General features: G+C 46.1%; 1 protein-coding gene across 2 annotated transcripts in view; it reads right to left on the reverse strand.

Moving 5' to 3' along the window:
- Positions 1-216: 216 nt before the first annotated feature.
- The window catches only part of RHOH (ras homolog family member H), a 145,774-nt gene continuing 119,610 nt past the window's right edge, over positions 217-26,380 (reverse strand). For both annotated transcript variants that reach the window (XM_069631770.1, XM_069631769.1), the window contains one exon: positions 217-6,237. In XM_069631770.1, the coding sequence (XP_069487871.1) occupies positions 5,470-6,042 (573 nt within the window). In that variant the 5' untranslated portion in view covers positions 6,043-6,237 and the 3' untranslated portion in view covers positions 217-5,469. The remainder of the gene's footprint in view (positions 6,238-26,380) is intronic.

Consider the following 26,380-nt stretch of genomic DNA (forward strand, 5'->3'; position numbering starts at 1 on the left):
AGAGTTCAGACGAGGAGTGGGAGTGTTTTCAAGGATGAGAGTTCAGCCGAGGAGTCGGAGTGTTTTCAAGGATGAGAGTTCATGCAGGGCGGTTTCCCATGAAGACGACCAGCATTATTCAGCGTAACGGAATTGCTACTTTTATTACAAAACGAGTTCAGCCTGGAATGCTTTGCCATCAACCAAATAAGTAAAGTAGCCCACCAGCAACACAGATTTAGGAGGTTAAATATTTTATTTACATATGAAATGATGAAAGCTCTTGAGGGAGACATACACTTTCATGGTGTGCATTGCAAACCTATTTTGGAAAACATTGTTAAAAAAGACCATACTTTTTTGATTGTTGTTTTTTATACACTGCCCAATCAACAGTGCGCTCAAATAGCGAACATCCTGACTACGACACAAAAAGCACACAAGGATCGGCAATTATATACACGCAATGTCATGCAACACGTGCTTAAGAGGCCATTTCTGCTGCATGTTCTATGCTGGCTGTGTTACTGCTGCACAGGCTGAGGCGGCGCCTGTTCCACTGTATCTTTGCTTGATTACAACTGTAGTGGTTATAGAGCTGTAAAAATACCAGAAAACCTAAAAGACTTCAAGTCCAGTGTGTGCGTGTTTAGAGTCGTTGTGGTTAAGAAGGATGTGTGCAATAATACCCGTTGCATTAGCTACTACATCACAGTCAATGGGGACGATAGTAACCAAGTGGGATGTCATGCGAGGCACAGGTTCGATCCCGGCCACTGGCAAAAGACCAGCTGGAACAGCACGCAATTGCAAGCACTTTTTTCAATCCCCAGCCGTTCTGCATTTGGAGGTGGCCCAAATCAAAGAGGGTGGCGCAGGTGAGTTTTAACCCACGGACATAGGCAGCTCTCAATAACCCCAAACGGAATGGCGTTTGCCCCTTCACTTAATGCATTCATCCCCATAGAACAGTTTCCCATTCATTTTCTCATAAAGTACTTTTACCGAGGTTATTGGTACTCAGTTTATTGACATTTAAAGTTTGATAATCTGGGACTTTAACCTCCGATTGCGGGTTTCAGATATCAGAGACGAGTCTTTAACTCGCCGACCTATGTCACTATAACGCCTCCTCTGAATAGGTCTAAAGTGGATATTGTGCCTGATGGAGGTATGAGCTAACCACCACCTCGCTATGGGAAATGCATAGACGGCTCCATCCTTGTAGGGGTGATTACAGGCTAGGGTAGCTGTTGGCTGGCTAGCAGTCTCTATGAATACAGGGGCAATAGTAATGTAAAAGATGTTATTACGGGAAACAGGCCTTCTTAAATCGTCTTAAAAATTCAGAAAACATCAAAAAGCGTTAAGAAATCACACAATTACCTGTTACCACAATGTATGCTTTGGAGCGCTTACTTTGAAAAAGGTCAATCTGCCCACGATTTTTTTTTAAAGATCTTACAAAGCTGTAGTTATGACTTGCACGAGTTAATAAGAAGGCATCAAGAACACGTGTGTCATATCAGACCTTCTTACTTAGTTCTCATTATTGCTCTTGATTCCTTATTAGTTCCTCGCAGTCGCCAATAAACTGTTCATAAAAAGGTCATACGCCTTTTTTGTTTTGGGCTTCACAGTTTTTGGATGATGGATAAATGGGTCAATTTGTATCTGTTATACCCACTCTTTGTTACACTTGTTCTCACTGATTCGACTCCCAGACATCCGAATTGTGTTCCTCAAGAAACTGATTTAATGAAACCGATTTCATGATAGACTGGTACCAGGAGAGGAGAAGATGAGCTAATGGCATGAAAAAGCACCGGCATAGCAGGTCTGCTTAGTTATGAATCCTATCCGTGAAGCAATGACTGCATTACTGAAACAAGTTATACAGGGTTCAAGTGGACGGTACACGCGGGTGAGCGCAGTCCACCGACTTTTTTCGGTGGGTGGACTCAGTGTCCCCCCCAGCTAAAATGAGACACCTTGAATGTCCTTTTTGAATTTATGAATTAAAGCAGACATCGGGGATCGAACGGCAGTTGTCATGTGTGTAGGCTGGATACTCCACCACTGCACTAAATAACCAGATGAAAAATAGCCAACAACTAAAGGTGAAATGTAACATAAAACATTCTCCCCTTTTAACATTTTCAAAAACACAATTAGAGGAAAATATCCTCTCTTGGTTTTGTGTGTGCTGATTTTATGAAAGGCAAATGCCATTCGTCCTGTGCAATATGGCTAGTTATGCAAATACGATTTAATGAAATGCTAATTTCTGGTGACGTCACACATCCCATTGCGTTTGTTGACGAACCCCCCCCCCCCCTTTAATGACTTTACCCCTGCAAGTTAACAATATTAAAGGGGGGGGCAGTACGAAAGAATGTATTTTGCACAAGTAACGTGCATCGCGTTCAATGCGTTGGGCGGGACAGGAATCCTGGAGGAAGTGTATTCATTTGCCGCCCCTTCCGTCACAGCACGGAGTGAACCATTAAACCAAGCATTTGAATTGCACGGAACGGAGTTAGGGTGTTTCCTGGGGACCTTACATGGTCTCCTGGTGCTCCTGGCATCTCTGTGGTATCACCGTTGCTGCCAGTTCTACCACTGTGTGGCACAGCACAGTGGCAGCACTGAAATAAAGCAATGCAGGCCCCCTGCGAACTATGCTTCCTCGCCCTCCGCCTCCCCGACCAGGACGAAGAACAGAGGCTTCTAAAGGCATCAGGGTGGAACAAGGAGACCCTTCTCTTTCCCCAAAACAGCCTAGAGTGCTGGGCTGGCTTACAGGGAACTCTGGAGATACCCACTGGACCTCTACGCCTAAGGACTCTTTCGTGTGGGTGCCCTCGGTTTCTGATACTCATACCCTCTGTGCCTGTCAACACACCCTCATTCTATCTCTCCTCATCCCACACCTACCTCTGAAGCAAAGAGGTTCTTCTAAAGCGTCCAGAATGTTATTCCCCCCTCAGTCTTAACAAATGTTTTATGTCAGTGTTCTTTAACTATTTGTAATCCCTATATAGGGGTGAATGAGGTTTAGAATTCTCTATTTAGACCGATATTTCCAAATGTTCTTGGGCAGAGAACCCCTAAGCCCTAGTTAGAGGGTTTTAGCTTTACCACATGTGCACACATAGTGTAATATGAGAACATTTTGTTAAACATTTCCGGGCCACTTTTGATTCCCACTCCAATCCTCACAACCTCCTATTCGCTAGTGGAGGGAAGGGGGAACAAGGCAGAGGAAGGAAAGACAGGAAACGGTGCTGGAAGGTGAGGGCAGGGCCAGCCCCTGCAACTACTATGAGGCGACCGCATGGTTAGGCAGGGCTCCGCAGCACTCCTTGGCCTTCATCCTCCAGTTTTGTTGTCCTTTGAGCCTAGACCAGAGAGAAGGGAGTCCATCTTGGTGTAGCAGCATCCCTGCTTCCATGGCATCTGCTCTATATTGGCAGTGCCTGGTTAGGCAGCAATACAGAGTTTATACTATGGTGAACTGCCACTCTGATTTCTCCCACTGTCCGGCATCAACAGTCACAGCAGGAGGCCTCATCGGTCTGGTCTTGCACCCCCAGTATGGCAAGTTAGGAAGGGGCATGGAAGACGCTTCTTGCATATAGGACATATATGAGGCAGCTGTGAGCATAAGATGGCAGTACTTCGGAATTTGAGAATGCCATTTACATTCCGAAGCAGCTGCTGGACATTTGAGGCTATACCTTCCATATAATACGTTATGCAGTAATAAAATCGCAGCAAAAATATCGCCTTTAAAAGAAATCGCGGCAAAAATGCTGTGGTTTGACCCGGTAAAGGTGTACCCCATTATACCATTTAAGGGGAGCAGGGGTTGCAGGGGTGACCCCGTTCCCTTTAAATGGGATAATGGGTCTGGGGGTTGCGGGCGTGTCCTTTACATGGATTGCGTCGGCAAAACCACAGCCTTTGTGCCGCGATGTTTTGTATAAACTGCCATTTTTGCCACGATTTTAACTCATGGAACCTATGATACTACATATCACATATGCAGCTTTATCTGGTATATGTGGCTAGGGGACTCCACTTACAATTTGACTGCGGCACCTTGATATCTGAGGCCGTAGCATCAGGGTCAAACGTCACTTCATTGCCTCCAGTGGCATTTTGGTCGACTTGCATCACTGCTGGCATGTGAGAGCACCACCACGTGTGGCTCATAATTTGTGGTTGGCGCCAGATGTGCACGTATTCTTTCAGCCCTATCAGGGCATCAACTTCTTCAACGAAAACATGACAAAGCCTGATTGCTGAAAAGTGAAATAGTACGGCAGGAGAGTGGGGGTGGACACATGGATGGAATCGCTAGGGAACTGCAAGCACAGCCAGAACTTACTAGAAGAGTGGAGAAACTGAGTGTAACGGGGAGGCGCAATATTTTAACAAAAAGGAAACATGTGAAAACAGTTCCTCACAAATAATATGTTCACAATGTAGTTTTGTTTGCAAAAATCACACACAAAATAATGTTACATGGAAAATACAATGGGGGTAATTTTCCAAAGCCCTGAATCGATAAAAGTGGTGGTAACATTGGTGGTAATGGTTACCACCACTTCTAATGACACTTTTACCAATCTGGGGGATTTGTGACGTGGAGTTATGGAGCATGGCAGTCTTTACATGTCCACCCCTTATCCTCTGCACATGACAAACCTAGCTAACTGTTCATTCTGGGGATAAAGCTGGGGATAAAGCTATGGATTCCTATGGGATTGGCCTGAATTTAGCACCTGGCAAAAGCAGGCGGATTCCATAGACATCCCTTGTAAATGCCTCTGGCACTCATTAACTCTTGGAGGCATTTACCCTATTACAAACACATAGTGGGAAAGTGAAGAGTAAAGGAGATTTCACCTGTCTTTCACTCTACTTTTCCATGACATGGTGGAAAGTCTTGGAACGCACGGAGTGGGCCTTTTGCACTACAATACAAACGGAGCAGGCCAATTCTGTGCGATTTCCACTTTGGATCACATGACCCCCAATATGTTTTCAATGATGCTTAACAGTCAGTGGGAATACTGAAATAAATTGAAAAGGAAATATTACACGGAACCATGTTAATATGTCAGATTGCCACAGATAATTTGAAGAAATAATCCCTATATTTATGAAATTAAAACATGGCATGCAGCAATATTTTAAATACAATGAATAGAGATGTTGATTATTGTCACAGTGAAAATAATTTTTTGGGGAAATTGTCCTTGCAATTTTTCGATACTCTATCCAAAGAAAATGAATGGCTGTAATCAGCTTCTGATGACGTGTCACTTGCATTGTGGATTCTGTAGCTGCTGTCCATTTAGATTATGAAAGATATGTCACAGAAAGCATCCTATGGTGTTCTTGCATGACCCACTTCCATTTGCAACGCATGCTTTCTGCTCGGAGGAATACGTTCTCCAACGCTTGCTTCTAGACCAGGCGCTACGCTATACTGCATTGGTCGAGGGCAAAAAGCCTCCTCCTGCTCTGCTTCTTTGCATGATTGACCGCAGTCCTCACAGCACATTCAAAGACCTGCTGCACGCCCCTGTTTCTCAGAGCCGAGCACTCCAGGTAGCCCTTGGCTCGCAAGTCCTGGGCCAGCCGCTTCCCATCTACCGAGCTGATGCAAGAGGACCGAAGAGGTCCCGTCTCTCGTTGGTCTGTCTGAGTGGCCACCACCAGCACTGGGATTTTTGGCAAATTGGTCCTCACTTCAGAGATCCACTTATGCCTCAAGCTCAAGAAGGAGCTGTGGTTGGTGATGGAATAGCACATGAGCACCACGTCAGCTTGTTGGTAGGAGAGGGGCCGGATGCCTTTGAAAGCCTCATTTCCAGATGTGTCCCACAGGCCCAGGCTGATCTGGATGCCGTCCATGAAGACATCCACCCCTGTGTTCTCATACACTGTGGGCCTGTAGGCATCTGGGAAGGTCTCCGAGGTGAACCGCACCAGCAGGGCTGTCTTCCCCACTGCCGAATCCCCCACCAGAACGCACTTGATTGAATCCATCGTCAATGCAGGGAAAAACTTGACGAACCAACCCTAAATTGATCCCATAGAGCAAGTCAAAGAAAGAACGCCATGAGGAATTGAGTGAGATGGATTATAGTCCTGATTGAGCCGGTGTTCCTCTGGGAAATATATGCAACTTCTGGAAACTCGTATCCCAGATCCTTTCCTTTATCTCTGATCAAAACCCCTTTCCTGAAAGAACAAACATATGTACAGTTAGAAACAATGTCAATTGGGTGCTCATGCATTTATAGGTACAACAGACCATGCATCAATACACATCAGGGGGTACGGCTGGCATTGGGGACCTATAGATTTAAGATTGAGTTTAAACACATGGCTACTTGATGGCACAGTTCCCTAGCTGTGGGCACCAAACTCTGTTGATAAACTTAATTTAACACTACACAACTAACACACTTGTAATAACACACTAGTGAAACGAATCAATGCTCACATTAATTGCTTGGTTATTAGAGTTAATCTGGTAGTAAGAGCAGTATGCACGTTTTAATCTCAGAATCTCCTCTCCTGGGGTCAGGAGATGTGCAATGTGAGATGTCAGCCACGTGGAACCAGCCCCCTCAACCCTTTGCAGTGTGTTTGCACTTTGCAAATGCTGGTGCCGTGCCAATGTGAGAATGAATGTGCGCCGAGGTGCACTTGCCATCTTCCTGGAGGGCTGCAAAGCCCCTCCTGTGATAGTATTTCGCTAAAGCGCACATACCCAGCAGCCCATTAACTTCTTCGCACTTGTGGTGACATATTTTGCAACCATTGCAGAAGACAAAAAGAGCATCCAGGAGACCTGCCACTCAAACATCACCTGAAATTCCGTGAGTCTAATGTGCCACAGGGGTGAGTGGGACAGTCGGGGTATCTACCCGCCATTCGTACCCGGCGAGGGCCAACCAGAATGTAACAGGCATTCTGATTGGCCCTCGCTGGGGAATTACCAGGCCATGAATCCCTTGCACGCACGTACATGCCTTTTGTTCCCGGCGGGGGGCGTTGGTGGTGGCCCCTTAGCCAATGAGAAGGCTCGAAACGGGGCAATCCCCACTACAAGCCTCCCCATGGCTGGAGGCTGCCTTCGTCCCCCGCCGGGGACTCAGGTACGTTTTTTTTCCTCCACCCCCCTCCCCTGCAAACTATCCCCTCCCCACCCCACTTACCTTCTTTTTTCTTCTTTTCACGATAGCGAACGCGCTTGCAACAATTCTGTTCCAAGCGCGTCCGCTCGCGATAATCGCCATGGAAAAGGAAAACGGACTATGTTTTCCCTTTCCTGGCGGCAATTTTATGACTTTTTTTTTCAAAATGCAGCAGCGTTTTGGAACAGAAAAAAATGCTATTAGTAACCCGGTCTAACAGGCCGGGATACTAATGGCTATAAGCCCCTCACAGAGGGTCGATACTGCCTGCAGTAATGCCTCAAGGGTGTCGTTAGGGCCCTGTCTACGCTCGGCCCTGCAACTATGTGCCGCAGGGGCATTACCTGGGGCGGTATTGGCCCGCTGTCTCGTGGCTTATTGCCACATTACAGGGCCCTCAGACACAGAGGAATCACTGGCAAATGTATGGATTAGGGCTCATAGCTGGCGCTCTGCCAGAGCGGACCATCCCTCTCTCTGACCTGGCACCTGCAGACTGTGCATCACTTCTCCATGCATAATACAGCACATTTTACATAAGTTGCAGCACAATATTGATGTACCCAGTGTATTATTATGTATTGTGCAGTTCATGCTATAGAGCCCTAGGCATGTCCATTGAACATTAATGTTTACACCACATCTCAAAGAGGCACCCTATTTTAAGATTTTCTAAAAAAAACTATTCTGAATCATGTGTTAGTGCTTTTCACTCTTCACGACTCTTCAGGCACCCACATGAGCTTAACCAGTGATTTGTTAGTTTTGTCTGATGGGTGACACACACTACGGAAATAGAAGGCATGATGTATTTTTTCTAGTTCATAATCTCCCTACAGCCACAAGCATCACCTAAAATCACAGGACACTGCTGTATATTTTTACCTAAGCCTCCTTAGAGTACAAGTGTGCTGGAATCTAATTGTCTCGATCCACAAACCCAGGAACCTTCAGGTCAGAGATAGGCCACGATAGAACAATACTGTCAGCATCAGCATCTTTAAGCTTCCCAGAACTAAGCATAAAATACTGTGCAGCGACAATGGGACGCCCAGGGAAGGATAGCCGAATCAGAACGGAACTAACCTACAGGGGCACCTCCAATGCTACACACACTGCTCAACGTTCCACCGACGGGCCCAGAAATACCCACTTTCTTTCACGCTACCTCTCTACCTACTGACACGCCGTGTGCACCACAAGAAACAACTCAGGAAACCGGATACATGAGGACATGAAACAGAACCTTGGAAAACCCTCATAGCCAACCTTACATGTGACAAACACAAGAATATCATTTTAGAACACAGACTTCAGAACCTTGGTCCACTCATCACAGCACAGATGCCCAAGTCCACGTGACCTTAAGAAGACCCTGCAATCTATACACTCCCTTCATCACCACAGACCACCTAACAGCCACATACTTGCTAGCTTCAGATGAAATAAACAACATAACCCATAGCCTACTGGACCCGCTTGAAAACAGTACATCGTTGTCCATCTGCGTGCGAAAGGTGAGAAGGTGCGTGGAGTAGCCACTGCTGCGCTCCACGTAAACCCCTCGGCTTTGCGGTTCTTTCCTCTTTTCGCCTGACTCCACGAGCGCTGTTCCCCTTACAAGTTAGGCTCTTCTTCTCCCGCCCTTGCACGTTCTTCCCATCTCCGCCCAACTCCACATGCGCTGTGGCACTCGCAACGTTGGCTCCTCTCCTCCTGGCCTTGCGCGTCCATCCCCTCTCTGCCCGACTCCACGTGTGCTGTTCCTCTTGCACCTCAGGCTCCACTCCTCCCTTCTCTGCCTTCCTCTCCAGGTCCCCCCAGTTGTTACTATTGTGTTGTATATTTTTGTTGCATTGTGTGCATTTCTCTACCTACTCCTCTAGGTCCCCCAGGGGTCACTATTTTATTCACTACTCTTATCCCGCCAAGTGGTTTTTGTTGTATTACCGCGCTGTCTCCCTCTCTTCTGGTCCTCACCCCCTAACTGCGATTACTGTTGCTATTGTATTCTGTGTTGACTTACCCGTCCTTCCCTTGTGCCCTCCTCTTTCGTGTGCCCCTAGTGTGTGACCCCCCCACCCTCCTGCTTGGGCTTCCTCCTCTTACTGCTCCTCCACGCATCCCTCTATGGGGCTCTCGGTCACCCCTATCTTCTCTAACTGCAACTCTATCTCCTATCCCTCTCACAAAGTCTGGTAGGAAGAATCTCAAAAGGGACATCCTGGTCTCTAACCCAGTCCTCCCTATTGCTGATACCTACACCAGTGCTTCCTCCAGACAGACCCTTACTGACATCTTCTTCGTCGTTCTCTCTCCAGGCCTATGGACCCCCATATAGTCTGTGTTCTCTCCCCTTTTTCCTCCTCTCCCATTAATGGTGGCAGCCGGTGGGAGGTCTGCCTGGCCCCCTTCCAGTCCTCCAAGACCATCATTCCTGTCGATCTGCATGGCACCATCTTTGTCCATGGCCCTCAGCCCAATCTCCTCCTTTTTGACAGATGTTTCCTGCATCTTATCAATTTCTTTCCTTCTACTGTTACTGCTACTCCTACCTACACCTCTTTGGCTCCTCCACCACCTCCCTCTTCTGCCACCTCTCTGGCACCTTCATCTTCTCTGGGTGCTCTTCCTCCTCCTCCCTCCGCCACCTCTCTGGCATCCTACTCATCCTCTCTGACTACTCTGCCTTTTCCTTCTTCCTCCTCTGCCCACTCACAGGGTCCCTCTACCACCTCCGCAGGGCATAACTCATGTCTCTACCCCTCCACAGAAGACTTTCAATTTTGGCAATCTGCTCCACGTCACTACTCTTAACTCTCGCTCTGCTGTCAAACACTCCCCAAACATCTGCCGACTCTTCGAAGAACTTGATCTGGATGTCCTTGGTCTCACTGAGACATGGCTCATGGCCAGCTCTGTTACGAGTTTTGACACTCTTCTCCCTGATGGCCCCAAGATCCTCTCTGAACCCAGAACCAACCGTCCAAGAGGTGGAGTAGCCTTGATCTTCCTGGAATGGATCCCTGCTTCTGTCATTTCTATGCAGGCCTACTCCTCCTTTGAATGCCTGGTCTGCAGGCTCTCTGTCTCTCCGGGCATTTCTCTTACTGTGGCCACCATCTACAGACCACCTGGCCAGGCCGCCCTCTTCCTCTCTGAGGAAGTGGAGGGCATCAGGTTCATCCCCTGACAAAATGGGCTGCTGCCTGCTCCAAGGGCAATACAGACTCTCTGTCATGTCCAAGAAGAGAGCTTACATCCAACCCAGCATCTCTGTGGCCTCTAACAACACAGCCAAACTCTTCAAAATCTGCAAGGGGCTGGCCAATCCTGCTGCAGTCACCACCTGTCCTGTTCCCTCCCAGGCCCTTTGCATGGCACTGGCTTCTCACTTCACCACTAAAACTCAAAACATTGTGTCCTCTCTCTCCTCTTCCTCTCTCGGCCCCTTTCTTGTTGTCTCTCCTCTTCCTTTCTCCTCTTTCGCCGTGTTCTCTCGTGACGAAGTTTCTAGACATGTCCGATCTATGAAAGTCTCGCCCAAGCAGGTGCTCCCCTGTTCCTGCAGAACCATCAATGACCACATCGACACTCTCGCTTCAGCCTTGGCTGATTTCTGCAATCATTCTTTTGGCACTGGAACTTCCCCTCCCCCTAAAGTACTCCCTTGTGCACCCCTCTCCTTAAGAAGCCCTCTGCCAATCCTTCCTCTCTAGCAAACTATAGCCCAATCACTATCACTCCTTTCCTGAGAAAACTCCGGGAAAAACTGCCCATCTCCCAGTTTACTCTCCATACTGAATCTGTTGGTTGTCTCCATGACCACCAGTCTGTCTTTAGAACATACAGAAGCACGGAAACTGATCTCTCGAACACCCGTGAAGACTTGCTCTCTAATCTTGACTCTAGCTTTCCTTCTATCCTCATCCTCCTTGATCTATCCTCTGCTTTCGACATTGTCAACCACGCCATCCTGATCAATCGTCTCGTTACAACCTGGGCCTTATGAGTCAGGCCCTAGCCTGGTTGACCTCCTTCCTCTCCGATTGACCTCCCAGGTCCAATTGGGGTCCATTCTCTACACCACCTCTCTCTCCACATGTGGTGTTCCCCACTGTTCTAACCTCTCACCCTGGCTCTTCAGCCTTTACTCGGCACCTCAGGCCCACCTCATCTCAAACTTTTGTCCAAACTTTCAGTGTTATGCAGATGACATTCAGCTCTCCTTCAGGCTCCCCTTAGCCGCCTGCCCTCTGACTCATTCCTGAACGTCCATCCCTGATTCAGGAATGGTGTGCCGCCAACGATCTCTGCCTTAATGCCAGTAAGACTGAGATCCTTCTTATTGGGACCCTTGCTCCCGCTTTACCTCTTTCACTCTGGCCGCCCAATTTAGGGCACTCTACCTGCACCTTCCTGCGTGTCAAAAAACCTTGGTGTAATGTTCATATCCACCCTCTCCTTCTCTACTCACATCACAGACATCTCTAAGAACCCCCAATACCAGCTGAACCTCCTCAGAGGTATTCTTCCTTTTCTCACTTTCCCCCAGAAGCTCTAGGCTGGACTACTGCAACAGCCTCTTTCTAAATGTGCCTGCCTCTACTCTTTGCCCTTTGCAGCTAATCCAGAACAGGACTGCAAGACTTGTCTTGGGCCTCAAGCCCAGGGATCGTTTCTCTTTTCTCTCCATCCCTGAAATATCTCCACTGCCTCCCAGTGGCTACAAGGATCAAGTTCAACCCAGAGCATTGTCCACAAGGCTTTCTGGGGCCGGGGACCACGCTACATCCAACTGTCTCTTCCTAAGCATTTCTCCGATTGGGCACTATGCTCATCCACCTCCAACTCAGTGATGGTCAGAAGCTTCTCCAGGCAGAGAGTGGGGGGTAGATCTCTGTCCTCGGCTGGGGCCTCCCTCTGGAACAGACTCTCTTCCTCTCTCAAACTTGAGCAGAACCCCCTAAGGTTCTGGAAGCAATTCAAGACCTTCCTTTTTGCCTCTGCTTTCTCTCTCACCTGCTGATGTACCTGTCTGCTGCGCTAACTGCTTACCTGGCCATCCTCCAAACCTTAATGGGAACCAGGCTCCTTCACGACCAGTAGCCCCCTGCATTGGCTCCTGCCTCACACGCACTTAGGTACTGTATTTGTAACCCTACAGTCCCTTGCCTACATGCACTTACTTGAGTTAGCCACACCGGCAGCACTTACTTGAGCTTGCCTACTGAACTCTCTTCCCTCCACCTGGCACTTCTTTCGTTTTTCTTTTATTGTTAATGTGTTAGAGTCATGTATTAGACTTTTCACATAGTGCACAAGAAGACCAATTCACAATACCAATTAAAAATCAACAAAAAAAATCACAAATCAGCAAATCAATCATTAAAATTAAACAAAAGGAAAAAGTACTGCTTCCCACCAGTCCTCATGGACAGTCATTACACAAGCCAAGCTCCTTTAATGTTTTTATGAGTTCATTTGTCTGAAATGTTTCATTCCCTGAGAACACTCGATACCAAAAATCCATAGTCTGTAACCATCTTTGATCTCTTACAAACTGGGCAAACAATCGCACTGGCAGTTGTCTTCTCCCATGACACTCAATCAGAATGTGACACAGGGACTGTCGTGTCTCAAGTTTACATAATGAGCATACAGCATTACATGATCTATCTCTCAACCTGCTGGACACTATTTCCCTAGTTGGCAGCATATTTAACCGGAATCTTAACATGGCATCTGGGCCCCTGCCATCGGAAATCTGCCCGAATATCTGGGTAAGACCTCACTGCTTTGTCTACAAAGCAGAGGGTCCCATGGAGCCTCAGAGGTTGTATTGTGTTAATTATTCTGATCCAGTCTTGCTCATGTAGAGCTTTCTTTACTCTGGTAGGATTCAGAACTAAATGTTCCATTAATCCTGAAATATTTAGCAGAATAGTATTTACACTTCTAGTCAAATCTTTCATGAAAACATTTGACTGCTGTAGTTCTTCCTGATGTATATCTATGAACAGTGAGTTCTCTCTTGGAAGTTTGATAATCCTATACAATTGAAGGAGCCGCCACTCCAGCCCAGCCCACAAAGACAGTAGATCCAGCTCATAATGAAGCAAAACCATGGGAAGGGACAGCGGCATACCCAGGGCCTTCTTCCAAACCCTTCCCTCCATATGTTCCCAATCCAGATTCCATGCCTGAGATTCAATATTCATACCGTATAGCAGGGTAGGGGTGACCTTGCCCTTATAAAAATCTTATCAATGGAACCAATGAGAATCAACAGTAGTTAACCTTAAGGTTGTTCATTTGAGCAACTAGTTGATATATTTTGCATCTGACCCTTTCCTCCACTAGGTTCACATTAGGATATGCAGCAAGTCTAAAGCCCAAATATGTTATTTCTGGCACTGGCTCAATAAGCTTACACTCCATAGACCACCTGTAGGCTATTATTTTCTTTTTTCCATTGCAGTCTCAATTTATAGGTCTTTTCAGGATTGATCACTAGGTCATTTGCCGAACCATATTGGCTCATGACCCCATCAGTTGCTGAACCCCTGGTAGATAAATCAATGAGCATAACATCATCGGCATATGCTATCCAGCCGATCTTCCTCCCACCAATTTTTGGACTTGCAAAAGCTTGCTTATCCAAGACGTTCTTTAGGTCTGCCAGGTACAGGTTAAAGAGGCAGGGAGCAAAAATGCATCCCTGCCTCACTCCCCCCTCTGTGGGTATTGATCTTGTTAAATGTCCCTGGGAGTCCAGTCTAACCAGGATCATGGTGTTTTTATGTAAATAAACCAGAATTGCCAGTAGTACCAAGGGAATTCCCCAAGCTTTCAGTTTTTGCCACAGCCGGTTCCTATTAACTGTGTCGAAGGCCTTACTAAGATCTATTAAAGCCATATTAATCAGTGGATTGCCCGTCTGCCATGCCTCGTCTAAAACCTATTTGTGCTCTATCCAGGATGCCCCTGCTCTCTGCCAACTTTCCAGTTTCAGCAGCACAGCACCTTCAAAGATTTTACTATACACGTCAAGAAGGGCGATCGGACGATAGTTGTTCGGATCCACTCGATCACTCTTCTTGTGAACTGGCACTATAAATGCAGTATTCCAACTTTCTGGACACTGTCTCCTTTCAGTTGAGTTCCTGAACAAGACATACAATGTCAGAGACCAGGAGTCCAGATCTGCCTTTAGAACAGAATTTGTCAGCCCATTTGGGCCTGCCGCTCTTGAGCTGGAGGATTTTTACAATTACATTTCTCACCACCTCAAGTGATACACACTCAGATCAGGGGGCATCTTAATACGATTTGGGAAGATTTACCAAACAGGGATTCAAAATGGGAACACCATAAATCTTTTGACACACAATTCGCCTGAGATGTAGTCTGTAGAGTCTTAGTCCCATTCACGATCGCCCAGTTATTTCACATTTTCTTTGTGATGAGAGATTCTAGCATGAATTCCCCCTGGAGTTGGAATTTTAGATATTGATTGGCCCTGTTCCAATTACGGTATTCTGTAGTCAGAACTTTCTTTTTCCTTAGAAATGTGCCAATTTCACTGTTTGGTTTCTCAAAACTCTTAATCCTTTCCTCAATTCTCTTTTCTTAATTCCGACAGTATGGTCGAACTGATATTTATGCTTTGGCAATGTTCTGAGACCTCCCATTTGTGGTCTATCTAACTCCAAGAGAAAATGTCTGAACTTATCTGGGGGTCAAGCTGCTCTTAGTTGCTTCGCTGATTTGGCACTTATTTTATTTATTTTATTTATACATTTATACTTGCGCCGAGGCCTGCAGGAGTCAGGGCACATACATTTAGACAATGAACAACCTACCAAAATCCCAGACAACTGGGTGCTGTTTGGACAACCTTGGGAATCTGTTACGTTCACCTGGTATCCACAGGGATGCCACCCAGCCGTAGGGACTCTGGTATCCTTCTCTGCGGTTCCCAGATGTGACCAGCGGGGAAGTTCTGCCTGGAATACAGGTGGGCAATGTTCAAGACTGGGCAACTGGGGTAAGCAACCCCCCACCACACCATATGCCCGCAGCCCCTCTGGACCTCTCCTCACCTTGTTGTTAATTTTGGTGTGCTCTCCGTCCTGCCTTCTTGGCAGGGGCACGTTGTCCTTTGTGGGCGAATGCGATCTAGTTACTTCACTGATGCCGGCCTACTTTGAGTCTTTCAGGTAGGTCTTATTGCTGTTGTATATTGTTATTCTTGCATGCCTTTCCTGGTTTAATAAATGTCTCTTTCTCTTCCTTAGGTGCGCGGAAGTCCAATGTGATGCATTGACTGAATTGGGTCTCACCAGTAAATGGAGGCGTATAAAGAGCGCTATGATGCGGTAAGTAGGCGCTATGCACAGCGCTATGATGCCTTGTCTTTGCTAACCTGTTGTCTTTTCTTTTCCATAGATCGTGGTGGTCACCCGGTGTATGAAATCCTGAGGTGATGCTGGTCGAGGGGCGACTTGTGAGGTAAGCTTTTCGGCACAGTTCGTTATGTTTTAGAAATGTCTAATGCCTTGTTTCCTCCTTTTTTGCAGATCCGTCGGTCCGGGAGACGCGCTGATCCTAGGATGCTGTTCGCAGGAGCTGTGGGCAGCTAACGATAAAAATTATAGGTAAGCTGCTGCTGCTAATGATGTCCTTTTGTCTCTTTACAGATGCTGTTCTTCCGAGGTTCACAGGTACAGCTGAACACGATGAGCATCACGTTGCCGGATTGGAAAGTAACGCAAAGCGTGTTATCCAAGTCGGGTGTGGTTTAAATAGCTTCAAGAAAGTAGTCCAGGTAAAGTAGTTCTAGGCTACCACACCCAAAACACTATACCACATAGCTTGGTTCCAAGGAGCCAAGCTATGTGGATGCCTCCATGTTGGCTGGCACTTGAAATAAAGTAATTCCCTAAACACAAGTCTTTATTAAGTATGAGCCTGGATTAATAATTGCCTTGATGGTGTAAGGACCTAAGTACCTGGGTTGAAAGGTCCGGGTTCCCTTGATGGGTACAAATCTGGCGGCCAGCCAAACCTTGTCTCCTACCTGATAGTCAGGGGCTTTTTACCGGTGTTGGTCGGCAAATTGCTTTTGCTTTTCTTTGGCGAGAATAAGATGTTCTTTGGCCTTTTTGAAAGCCTGAGTGATGTTGGTGTGAAGGGTTTTTACTGCTGGCATTTCCAAACTGGTTGGGAGATCCAGTTCTGAGATACACTGGGTGTCTACCATAAAGGGTATAAAAGGGTGTTTGTCCAGTACTGGAATGCAAGGAATTGTTATATGCGTACTCGGCAATCCATAGTAAGTCTTCTTTCCAGTCTCTTAGTTCATGGTGCAACATGCACCGTAGGAGTTGCTCGAGGGTCTGATTGGTCCTCTCGGTCTGACCGTCCGTTTGGGGATGATGGCTAGTGGATAGCTGGACGTCAATTTGCGCCATTGCACAACACTTTCTCCAGAAGTTGGAGATGAACTGGCTACCTCGATCGGAGATCAGGACTGATGGGAAGCCATGTAGCTTAACAATACCATCCAGGAACACTTTGGCTAAAGTGGATGCGTCAGGGAGGCCTTTGAGCGGAATAAAGTGGGCCATCTTTGAGAATTAGTCCACGACTACAAGAATGGTGTTAAACCCTTGACTGGGAGGTAGGTCAGTGATGAAGTCGAGAGAAAGAGTGTGCCATGGAGTGGGAGGAATGTCCAAAGGTTGCAGAAGACCGGATGGTTTTTGTTTTTGCGACTTATTTTGTGCGCAGACTCCGCAGGACTGAATATATTGGATGACGTCTTTACGCCAGGCAGGCCACCAAAAGTTCTGTTTTACCTTGGCTAGAGTCTTGATGATTCCAGGGTGCCCTTCGATCAGAGAATCATGATAACCTGAAATGATTTGTTGTTGTAAGTCCTTGGTGGGTACGTACAGACGATCCTTAAAAAAGGGTAAGTGACCTTTGATGGAATATTGTTCCCCCTGCGCTTGCCAAGCAAGGAAAGTATCTGGATTCATGGTTCATTGAATCTCGTTTCTCAATTCTACTTGGGTTAAGGCAGTAGTGAGGCCTAAGAGTTTGTCTTCCGGTATGATGGGGACTGGGTCTAGGGTCATATATACTATGTCATCAGTGCCTGTACGAGAAAGTGCGTCAGCTTTTCCATTCTTGACCCCTGGTCAAAATGTGATGACATAATCATATTCGGCAAAGAAAAGGGCCCACCGCAATTGGCGTGAAGACTGGGCTTTAGCTGTTTTAAGATATTGCAGGTTTCGGTGGTCTGTGATAACTGTAATGTTGTGTCTGGCCCCTAGAAGGTAGTGCCGCCAGGCTTTAAAGGCGGATTTGATCGCCAAGAGTTCTTTGTCCGTGATGGTGTAATTAATCTCCGGAGGTGAGAATTTTTTCGACCAGAAGGCCACTGGATGTAGCTGGCCGGTTTCTGGATCTCTTTGTGAGAGGACAGCTCCCATTGCTATAATGGAAGCCTCCATTTCCACGATATAAGGAAGATCTGGGCGAGGATGTCGCAGGATTGGCGCGGAGGTGAACCTTTTCTTAAGTTCCTGAAAAGCTTTTTCTGCTTCTTTGGTCCAGGCACATTTTTTGTTGGTTTTTCGCAGCAATACGGTGATCGGGTGTATGACCTGAGAGAAGTCTGGTATGAACCGGCAATAGAAGTTCGCAAAGCCCAACATGCTTTGTACCCCTTTTACTGACGTTGGTGATGGCCATTTCAAAACGGCATCTACTTTATACCGGTCCATTCTGATGCCTCCTGAAATAAGAATAAAACCCAGAAACTCAACTTCGGTGACGTGAAAAAAACACTTTTCAAGCTTTGCATATAAACGATGTTCACAGAGCTTGGTGAGGACTGAACGGACGTGCTTGATATGATCCTGTTTTGAGGTTGAGTACACTAGGATATCCTCTATGTACACTAAGGTGCAGACATCAATTAACTCTCTCAAGACGTCACTCATGAAATATTGAAATGCCGCGGGAGCGTTGCATAACCCAAAGGGCATGACTTGATATTCGTACAAACCGTATTTGGTACGGAAAGCAGTTTTCCATTCGTCTCCGCTTCTGACCCGATCCAGCGCCACGATGCCTTGCCTTTGCTAACCTGTTGTCTTTTCTTTCCCATAGATCGCGGTGGTCACCCGGTGTATGAAATCCTGAGGTGATGCTGGTCGTGGGGTGACTTGCGAGGTAAGCTTTTCGGCACAGTTCGTTATGTTGTAGAAGTGTCTAATGCCTCGTTTCCTCCTTTTTTGCAGATCCGTCGGTCCGGGAGACGCGCTGATCCTAGGATGCTGTTTGCAGGGTTTAGGCAAAGGATGCCTAAATTTGTTGGAGACCCGAGCCAAGACCCCTCCTGCCCCATGGGCTTGCCAGGGGGTTTCTGGATGTGGGTCAACCACAGGATCTGCTGTAACAATTTAAAAATGTCTGTCTTCAGGGCTTTCCTAAAAGCCAGATAATTACTCTCTAGTCTGATTGCCTTCGGCAGTCCGTTCCATGCTTGGGCTGCTTGCACCGTAAACGATCTATGTAGCCCATTTGTGCATTTAAACGTTGAGCAAACAATCTGACCTATGGATTCAGATCTCAACCAATGGCCAGGTATGTAATGGGAGATAAGCTATTTCAGGTAGGCAGGGGACTGTCCATGGATACATCAGTGTACTATGGTCATGGCCTTCAAAGTAATACATTCCTTAATTGTCAGCCAGTGCAGGGCTCTTCTGTCTGTAGTTATATGCTTCCTTCTGGTTTTCCTCCTGACAATTCTCACTGCACTATTCTGAATAGTCTGACATCTTGGAATGCTTCTTTGTTTGCTCCTAACATTAGTGCATTTCCATAATCCAGCCTCAATAGAATAGTGGCCCTGGCAATAATGTCACTGTTCTCTTTATTCACAAATGGTCCGATGTGATTGAGCAGACGTAGATAACAAGCTTTTCAGATTTGTATTCAGCATGCGCACATTTTGAGGAATATGTAACAGTCAATGGGCCTCATTACGAGTTTGGAGGTAGCCATTACCCTTAGTAAGGGCATGGATAACCCCAAACTAGGGTCCGGCTCCGGGTCCCGCAAAAGGGGACTTACCGGGCCATTCCGACCTTGGAGGGCCTGCTAATTGCCTTTCGCGGGACCCGCAGCCGGTACGTCCCCATTCCCATTTGAGCCCCCATAGGGCTCAATGGGAATGGGGAGGATGGTAGCAGCGGTACAGTTCATAATGGTACCGTTACTACCATCCTGGTCTGCTCACGGGTGCAGCTCTGCACGTCTGGTCTGACCAGGCATCCAGAGCAGCACCCGCGAGTAAACTGGTAATGTTGCAGCATGGCAGCAACGGCGCTCGTAGCACTACCGGCGCCGTTGATGCCTTACCTCAACCGTCGTAATGAGGCCCAATGTTCTCCTTTATTCACCACAAGGTCTATCTGTTTTCCCTTATGTCATCGTAACCACCCTATAGCATCCTAACAGTCACCATATTATTATCGCTTCTCTGTGTGGGTCTTATCCACATCCCAGAGCAGCTGTCAAATAGGTCTCTGTACAGGATAATGTAGTCAATGAGTGATCTAGCTTGATTTCCTTCCCATATATAGGCCAGGGCCAAGTCCCCTATGAAGTTTCTGTTTCAAACCATAAGGTCCCATTCCTCAAAGAATCTTTGTCACTTCTTGCCTCTTTCCCCAACCATGCCAAGCCCCTTCACTCGCTGACTTGAATCAAGGCAGGATGAATTAAGATCTCCCGCTATTAGGATACTTGTTCCTTCTTCCAAACCCACAAAATTTGACAGGATTTTTTAAATGTTTTCCAGGAACTCATTCAACGTGGAACCAGCAGGGTTAAAGTAAAGATTAAGCACTACCATAGATCATTTACAATGCCTAAGATTGTTCTCTAGTTTTGTAGCCAGGATTCCATAGTAGGAATTTACTATTTTGACCACTTTTGTTATTTTAGAATTCCGAGAAGCAGTAATTAATCTGCCTGAGGGGCGACCACCATGAGTCCTGGTTGCAAGTTGGCTCATTACGGTAAAGCCATCAAGCCTAAATTCTGGAAGCAGACATGTTTCTTTAAACAGAACTAAGACAAAAGAGTCAAAAATATCATCCTTTACACTCACATCCATAAAACTTTTATAGCCCCTTGTGTTCCAGCACAGAACATTAAGAGCTCCTTTCACTAAAGCAACACATTATTTTCCTATAGTTTTTGAAACACTTGGGTCAGAATCCCCGGCAGCAAGGTCTACGCCATGCTTCTACTTTTCCCTACAACCTTGATTACTGTAATCTGCGGCAGCACTATCTCTTGTTCTTGATTTCTTTTACTCCCTTTAGCCAGACTCTGACCCAAGGCTCCAGATACCATCTGTGTTCGTATCTTCGGTTTATTAGTGGACATTGTCTTGTTTTTTCTTCCTTTTACAGGTTTGTATAAACCAATAAAAAAATGTAATAAATGAGTGGACATTTGGAACACTCTTTGCAGGAATACTCCTCCAGCTGACAGCAAGGCATTCACCCCTAAATGTGATTGGAGCCTTATTTCCACTATGTTAGTGATGTTATCATACGTAAAGTGAATATAATCTATGTCATAAGTAGAAAATAAGTACAGCTCACAGACTTCCTTGGCCAGCTTCAAAATAGACTGTCGATTTATGATAACCTGCTCTCGTATCGGGCCAGTGCTCCAGCCACACGTGAGGGTGCTCGAAGAAGGTCTGTTTTTATCACACCTTTCCCTTGATGTGCTGCAATTATTGGTATCCTGTTTTCACCTTGCTCCATTGAATCCTTCTCCTTTTTCACTTTCAGTCAGTTCCTCCTTGAGTCTTATTTCCTAGGATCCATCCAGGTTTCTCATATATTTTCTTGAGCAACTTTCTTAGCTTTCTTTTTGTTTTTTCTCTTATTTCCGATTCCACCTGAAGAAGCCTCGTAATTTTTCATGTTCACTCCAGCCAGGTCAAAAACAGCACCAGTTCTTTCAAGTCCTTCTCTCGCTATAACGGCTTCGGGAACACCAGTGTCCTCTTGATTTTCTGGCATAATCACAGCAGCCCCCAGTCTCTTCCCACCTGTCTTCCATCTTTTTAGCTTTTCTGAGCGAGTTTTCTTGGGTTGCCCCGGGGAATTTTTCCCCTAATTCATCGGGCGGCTCGTTTCTAATTATATTAACTATGGATTGAACTGAACTGAGATTCACAAAATTCTTAGAGAAGGAGAAACCAAGATTCTTTTTATAACCTGGTTGTCAGACCTGACTTCATAAAACAACTAGAATAAATGAGACCACAAGGTAAGGGACACAAATCCATCCCCACTGACTTCAAACTCATCCAAGTCATCCAAACCGACAAAAGCGGAGGAGGTATCGTCATAGCACACAAGGAACACCTCAGAATCTCGACCTCACACGACATGGATTTCTCAGATTGTGAAGGATACCTGATCCACCTAACATTTAAATGCTAAACAAACCTCTCCTTCAGACTTATTTACCCAACCTTCGTAGAAAGGTTTTCAGATGTAATTGATAACTAAGTGATACAACAGAAACATCGAACAGTCAACAGCAAATCTAACATTTGGATTAAGAAGTATGGAGAGTCAGCACTCAAAATCTTCATCTCCTACATGGCCAGCTTTCCCCTCAAATAAATGGTCAAAGGAATGACACAAACGGCAGGTCATACCCTCGATGCCATCTCTTGTGAAGAACACCTAATAACCACCTTCTCCCCATTCAGGTACTATGGAGTGATCATCTAATGATTCCTTTTACTATCAGCAGGTCCATGCATGAATCCTAACTCACAAACTACAAACAGCCACCGCCAGAAGAAGATGGAAATCTCTAAACCTGCAATCTCATGGAAGAGACTAACCCAACCCCAACAAACCAGAAATTTTACTGCCAGAGAAATTTCAATGATACTAGAAAACTGGATAACCAAACCACTCGACACCCTCACCCCACTAAAGTGTATCAACATCTCAGGAAAAAAATACTTCAGCAAGATGGTTTATATTCCAAATTTGAACACTGAAAAAAAGAAATCGAATATTAAAAAACAAGGAGGAAATACCACAACCCATAAGACAAGGTTGCTTACCAAAGACAGATCCACCACTTCAAAGTACAAATTCTTAATGCAAAGAAATGTTACTATTATGAATGCATCAATAATACATCTCATCCAGAGAGCAAACTTTACGAAATCATGAATGAGCTTCCATCAGGAAAGTACCGTCACCTGCAGAAATCCTAGGTGATGATATCACCAATCATTTCAGAAGCAAAGCACTAAATATAAAGCAAGCCAGCATTGCTGTAATAAGAAACGGAATTGGAAGCAGTTTTCAAAATCTGAACAATGACTTTCAGCCTGCAACCCCATCAATGAACAGATTTAAACCAATATTAAAATCAGACTGAAAAAAATTGGTGAAACTTAGCAACAAAGCTGGCTCATCGGTTGACCCATTTCCCCAAACATCTACAAAGAGAACCTTAATAAGGAAATACTAGAAAAATCTTGGCACACTGCACGCCGCACCTGAAACACCTCTACAAAGTCCTTTAGGAAATGGGCAATTGCCTTAAACCTTCTAAAATGGTCAAGGACATAGGCATAGAGTGGAAAAATAGCTCACGCTGGAACCCCAAGTCAACGCAATAGTCAAAAAGTGCTTCTACCATCTCTGCTCATCTGAAATATTATCCCCTACCTCTCCTTTGCACATAGAGCACTGGCCACCATCTCCAACATCCTTGCAAGAATTGACAACGCAAACAGCATTCACCTAGGTATGCCAGACTACCTCACAAAAAATGCAACACATCCAAAACAGCAGCTATACATCTACACAGACTCAACAAGAGAGAACACATAAGATCAGATCTCAGAGCATTACATTAGCTACCAATCCAAAAAAGGGTCCAGTTCAAAGGCCCTTATATTACCCACAGAGCACATAAAGGCCAAGCAGCAGAATTAACCAAAAACAAAACCTCACACTACCAAACAACCAGAGACCTAAAAACAAAAAACACTATTAGACACCAAAAGATTTTGCAGAGAAAGACACAGAGATTCAGCCTTTTCCATTATGATTGCCAAACACTGGAACATGCGACCATGGGATATCTGCGTGCTACATGACCATCCTAAATACCTGGCACTTCAATGCTTCACAGAAAGAAAGTTTAACCTACACCCCATCAAGCAGCGGAAATTACTATCTTTAACAGTTTGACCTTTCATGCACAGACACAACCTAAGGGAATGGCATACCGCTCCTGCATTTTCCACATAAAATGCTTACAAGCATACAGAGTTCAGGGCACTTCCTATCTGCAATCTCAACACAAAGCACTCTTTCCCTCTACCCCTCTTCCAGATCCGTCAGAGCACCTGGGGGTCATGCGAAGGGCAGCAGTGCCTGGTCCAAACCCTAATACAATAAGATAACATACCAAATGTGGAACCGTTGTCACTGTATTCTAGAAAGGGGATCAACTGGACTAAGTACAGCGTTCCACAACATAAGCACTGCACACTATGTTTATCCATTCCCATGGGCAATGTAATGTGTTGCATCTTGCTGCCTATCCCTATGTAGAAGTATACACGCAATGCTGTAGTAAAGCCTTCTTTCCTACTTTCGCATGACCTCACAAACACAGGCACAGAGAAGACCAGGTTTCTTCTTATCACTGGCACACAACGTTTCTAGCCCCGGGCTTTCATTTAACAACTCATGCATTCACATCGATGTAGGTGATTGGACCGAATCCATGGTTTTGAAAGAGTGAAGTGACCACATTTGTTTTTTATTGCGGGGGGAGACCCAATGCAGCTGCTCCCTCCTCCCCCTGCCTTTATTAATATCCCTTAACCCACCCCCACATATATTTTATTTTTAAAGTATTTTTTCCGTTAAAAAACCAATTCGGTCACTTCTTCCTCCAAAACATTGGATTCGATCCCTTCTACAGTATCGCATTCACATAGATATATTTCCACTAGTAACCTTCATTTGGACACCTTGGAATTATGCACCTCATACCAATGATTAGTAAAATTAAGACTGAGGGCAGGAAATGGGTGTAGCACCTTCAGCAGAAACCCAACAATCGAAGCGAGAGAGCTCACCTTTTTTTAGAATTGTAGGTACCAGTGCAGAAGGGAAAGTACTAGTGGATTTCATTTTTCAGAGGGGTTTGGCAAGCATAATACACGCCTGGCCATTTTCAGACCTTTGTGTTGCTACGTTTGCCAGTCTCTTCGACCTGCTATGCTACTGAGCAGTGCCTCATTAAAAAGTGATCCAAAATAAAGGTGTGAACTTTCTTTAGGGAAAATGGCATTTGTAACACCTGCAAGTCCTTTTCCAATTAAAAGTACTGACAAAGTTACTCACGTAGTGACTACCTTACTCCTGGTCATAGTCCCCTTTCCTCCATACTTGTGGGACATTCCATCATTCGGGATGGGACCGGAGCACTTTAAAGCATCAAAATGTGAACTTTGTTGTCCTTCTTTTATTTTTACGCGGGGCCACGGCACGTGACCGTAGTCCTGCCTTACGGAGCTCTGCCCCACGCATCGCCCATCAGTCCTTTCCTCTGCGCGGTCGGGGTCGGAGGCACTTGTATCACATGGAATATTTTTTTTTTTGTTCCCTTGTCCTTCATTCCTGCTCCAGTTCCACAGTCATCTTTCCTCCGTCTATGCCAGAGCATCTGGGATTTGTGTTCTGTTCATCATGCAAGCGTCGTTTCGTGAGGGCGGATCCCCACTCTCTTTGCCTGGAGTGCTTAGACCCAGAACACTGTCGGGACCCGTGCTCCTACTGCGACTCTCATTCCGTCCGAGCACTCCAGCGTTGGCTTGTCAGGCGGGAGGAGATTTTTCAACACGTTCCACCATCACATTTACAGCAGTTCATTGAAGAAAAAAGGAAATGCCTGGTAAATTCGTTCCTTTTTAGGGCACCCTTGCAAGGGAACTATTTCCCGGGGTCTTCTGGGTAAGGGAGGGGCTCAAGCGGCTCCATTACCAGGGATCTCCCTGAGGTGTCCTGAAAGGGATCTAACCGGCGCTCTGGAGCTTCCTCTGAAGACCCCTGCAAAGGGGCTGCCAAAACCAGATCTTCTTCCGAGGTTCCCTTTTTGGGAGCTAAAGTTAGGCCCAGTACTTCTGGGACTGTTGTCACTGGGGTCAGCCCTGAGGTTTCCACATCTGGATCTAAGTGTACCGAGTCTCGGCTCGAGGTCCCTCTCAAGGTGACTAAATGTACCAGGCTTATCCCTGAGGTTCCCCGCCTTGGGGCTATATCTAAGACCAGCAAGATTGAGGGGCCACCTTTGAGGGTTCTGGCTTCAGGGGGTGACTCTAAGCTTTTCCACACTCAGACCTGTGGTGGAACTGATGCTGCTGAGGGGGCCAAGAAGCCGGTTAAGCACCTTAAGTCATTGGGTACCGGCTCTGCTGAGGTTCCCTCACTTGGGGAAAATTCATCAGCAGTCTCTAAGGAGTCTAGGAACACTCTAGATCTGCTAGCAATGGCTCTGCCGAGGTTCTTTGTCACAAGGCTAAAAGGGATCATAAGACCCCTGACTCCCCTGTCGTGACCACGCCCTCACTTACACCTGGGACGCAGTTCACCTCAGACGTTAATAAAATGGCGGTCCAACCCCTGCGGTCCATGGCGGCCATTTTGACTACCTCTCTTACACCAACGTTCACCACGGTTGGTGTTGAGGGGCCTGTTTTGGGGCAGAGCAGCCTTTTCCACGTTTTGTGGATAATAAGAACCTGTTCCGCCCTCCAATGGATTGGCGTGCTTGGACTCCGCTGCCGCATATAGTCTTGCTCCCTCCCAAATCTGCGCCTTTCATTTAGGTGGATCCAGTTGATGGAGGACCATCCTGGCAACCATCCTCTTTGGAATTCTGGGGGTATTCCCCTTCCGAGTGGCCTCTACCCATTACAGTGCCTAGACCTTCGTCTGAGGATGCGTTTTTTGGAAAGCTTCATATGCTTATACATTCTGATCCCATGAAGGTGTACATTAAGGATTTGTTTAAGGAAA

This window comes from Ambystoma mexicanum, chromosome 6q, assembly GCF_040938575.1.
Source record: "Ambystoma mexicanum isolate Mex_15411 chromosome 6q, UKY_AmexF1_1, whole genome shotgun sequence".
Classification (NCBI taxonomy): Eukaryota; Metazoa; Chordata; class Amphibia; order Caudata; family Ambystomatidae; genus Ambystoma; species Ambystoma mexicanum.